This window comes from Priapulus caudatus, unplaced genomic scaffold (assembly GCF_000485595.1).
Source record: "Priapulus caudatus unplaced genomic scaffold, Priapulus_caudatus-5.0.1 Scaffold1766, whole genome shotgun sequence".
Taxonomy (NCBI): domain Eukaryota; kingdom Metazoa; phylum Priapulida; class Priapulimorpha; order Priapulimorphida; family Priapulidae; genus Priapulus; species Priapulus caudatus.
Genome location: NW_014578827.1, coordinates 9,099 through 11,768, shown reverse-complemented (window position 1 = coordinate 11,768; position 2,670 = coordinate 9,099). Strand labels below are relative to the sequence as shown.

The 2,670-nt window shown below is 45.7% G+C and overlaps 1 protein-coding gene across 1 annotated transcript in view; it reads right to left on the bottom strand.

Annotated features, from left to right (window-relative positions):
• Positions 1 to 2,670, bottom strand: part of LOC106817553 (collagen alpha-2(IX) chain-like) — a 36,480-nt gene that overhangs the window by 26,729 nt on the left and 7,081 nt on the right. Inside the window, exon 2 of the mRNA XM_014822227.1 lies at positions 1,187 to 1,222. Within this exon, the coding sequence (XP_014677713.1) occupies positions 1,187 to 1,222 (36 nt within the window). The remainder of the gene's footprint in view (positions 1 to 1,186; positions 1,223 to 2,670) is intronic.

Sequence of the window (2,670 nt, the reverse complement as noted above, 5' to 3'; positions counted from 1 at the left end):
TACTACTACTACTACTACTACTACTACTACTACTACTACTACTACTACTACTACTACTACTACTACTACTACTACTACTACTACTACTACTACTACTACTACTACTACTACTACTACTACTACTACTACTACTACTACTACTACTACTACTACTACTACTACTACTACTACTACTACTACTACTACTACTACTACTGATGCTGCTGATGCTGTTGTTACTACTGCTACTACTACTGCTAAGATGATCCTTTGCATCAACCGGACATGGACAGATTGCGGTGGGGGAGTGGTGGGTGGTGGGGGAGGGTGGGGGAGTGGAAAGAGATACACGAGGAGGAGGAAGGCCGAGGAAGGAAGAGGAGAAAGGAGGAGGGGAGGAATAATCCATGGGTTCCCCACGTGCCGCATCTGTTCACTATCACTATGGTTACTAACTGTGTGCGGGGCAGACGCCTAATGGGCACCAGCGGCGCACGCAGACGCGGCACACGCGCGTTGCTACGAGAAAACGCGAAAACCTGAAAAACAAGCGAATATCACAACGTTCGCGGTCGTTAGATGCCAGCCCGCCAGGGCGAGCAGCATGCGGCGATCGTCGCGCCACCTGGTGACGCGCGCCGCGGGGTTAGATATCACGGTGTCGTTCGTCGTTAAAAACGCGCCGACTTTCAAGGTCAAGGTCATGCAAGCAAATTAATGGGTTTAGAGATCGCAGCGACCTCTGGGGTCAAAGATCGCAGCGACCTCTAGTGGGTAGCGAGGGGAAACACAATGCTGGTTAGAGCGAATGAATGCGATTAGCAAACGTTAAAATTGTAACACGAGCTGTTAAATATCGAGAATAACGCACGCACGCACGCACACACGCACGCACACACACGCACGCACGCACACGCGCGCACGTACACGCACGCACACACGCGGGGCAGCAAACCTGTGGTTACACAACCGCGAGTTGCGATTCGCAATAGATGCATGAAGAACGAACGACAGTAAAATACGGAGTAAAATAGAGTTTATAATATAGTAACTTTATACGTATACTTATATAAATATATCTATATATATACATATATAGATACTATCTATCTATCTATCTATCTATCTATCTATAATATATATATATATATGAAGTTGACTATAAACGCATATAATTGACTACAGATGCGTAAGAGTGCATACTGACCGATGTTCCCCTCAGTCCTGGGTAGCCTCTTGGTCCCTATGGAAACGTGTACACACGGTTACGATGACGTCATCAACGCGTCACACCAGCACGCCCGCCGTCTCACACCTCAGCCTCCGCATCCGCAAACACTCATCGCACCGCCCGATCACCATAGCAACAGCAAACCACGTGATTGCTGCAGTTGTCGCATCACACCAGGCCAACGACCAGCTATATATATATATATATATATATGTATTGATATATATATATATAGATAGATAGATAGAGAGGAGAAGAGTGTTGGGAAGGTATTGTGCATGTACTTAAAGAGCCAAAGTCAACCAAAATCCATCTCGCAAAAACTACAAAAAACATTCTACAAACGACAGGTGCAAACGACACGTAAAAAAATAATATATATCCGAGAAAAATCTACGTGCAAGAAATGAGTGAGGTTTGTTATCATATAGTGCTGACCGATATCTGTCTAATCACGCATACACCAGGAGACCGGTTTCAAATACACAAATAGTTATGACGTCATAGCCATATGACGTCATGTTTTTTTTGCATACAAACTTTTTTCAAGCGTGTTGCATGCGTCTAAACTGGAGCAGCCAATCACAAAGCTTCCGCACGACTGGCTTAGCCTATCACGAGCATTCCACGTGACTACACTAGCTAATCAAGAGTGTTCCACATGGCAGAGCTGGATCAGCCAATCAGCAAGTTTCTACGTGATTAGACAGTCATTCGGGGTTTTATTAAAAAAAAAAAAAAGTAGCCAATCAGACGTCTACGTGGCTGGACGAGCCAATCATGAAGATTGTAGTGCTGAAATAAACAAGTGAACAGATGAAAAGTGCTGCAGAAACAACCGATCCAGGGAAAGAGAGAGAGAGAGAGACTATTGTGTCATGAAGCGAGCATATCTACTGGCCTACCCTAATCACTCTTCTACTGCCACCCCTACACTCACCACGTCCTAGCCTCTTTTCTCACCTTCTGTTCTAACTCTTTCTCTACTCCATCCATTGCCTACACTATACACATACCCCTCCGTTTTCGTCTATAATGTCATTGATACCACTTCCAGATCCTTCACTGCTCCAGTCATGCCTCTAATGTTATCCCTACAACTTTTTAACCTTTTCTCTTTCTAATGCTACCCCTACCCCCTCCCCAATCATCAATCCCTACGTTCAATCTATTATAACCTCTCTCTCCCTCTTTCTCCATGAATCGATGGTATATGGTAGAATGTGCCGTGAAACACTACGTGAAAGACAGTGTGTGCGGGGCGTGGGTGCGCAGTACACATATACAGACAGAGAGAGCGAGGGCGAAAGCGAGAGAGAGAGAGGTGAGAGAGCGAGAGAGCGAGAAAGAGAGAGAGAGAGAAAGAGAGAGAGAGAGAGAGAGAGAGAGAGAGAGAGAGAGAGAGAGTGAGAGAGAGAGAGCGAGGTGAGAGAGGGTGCCGGAGGAAAGAGAAAAGACGC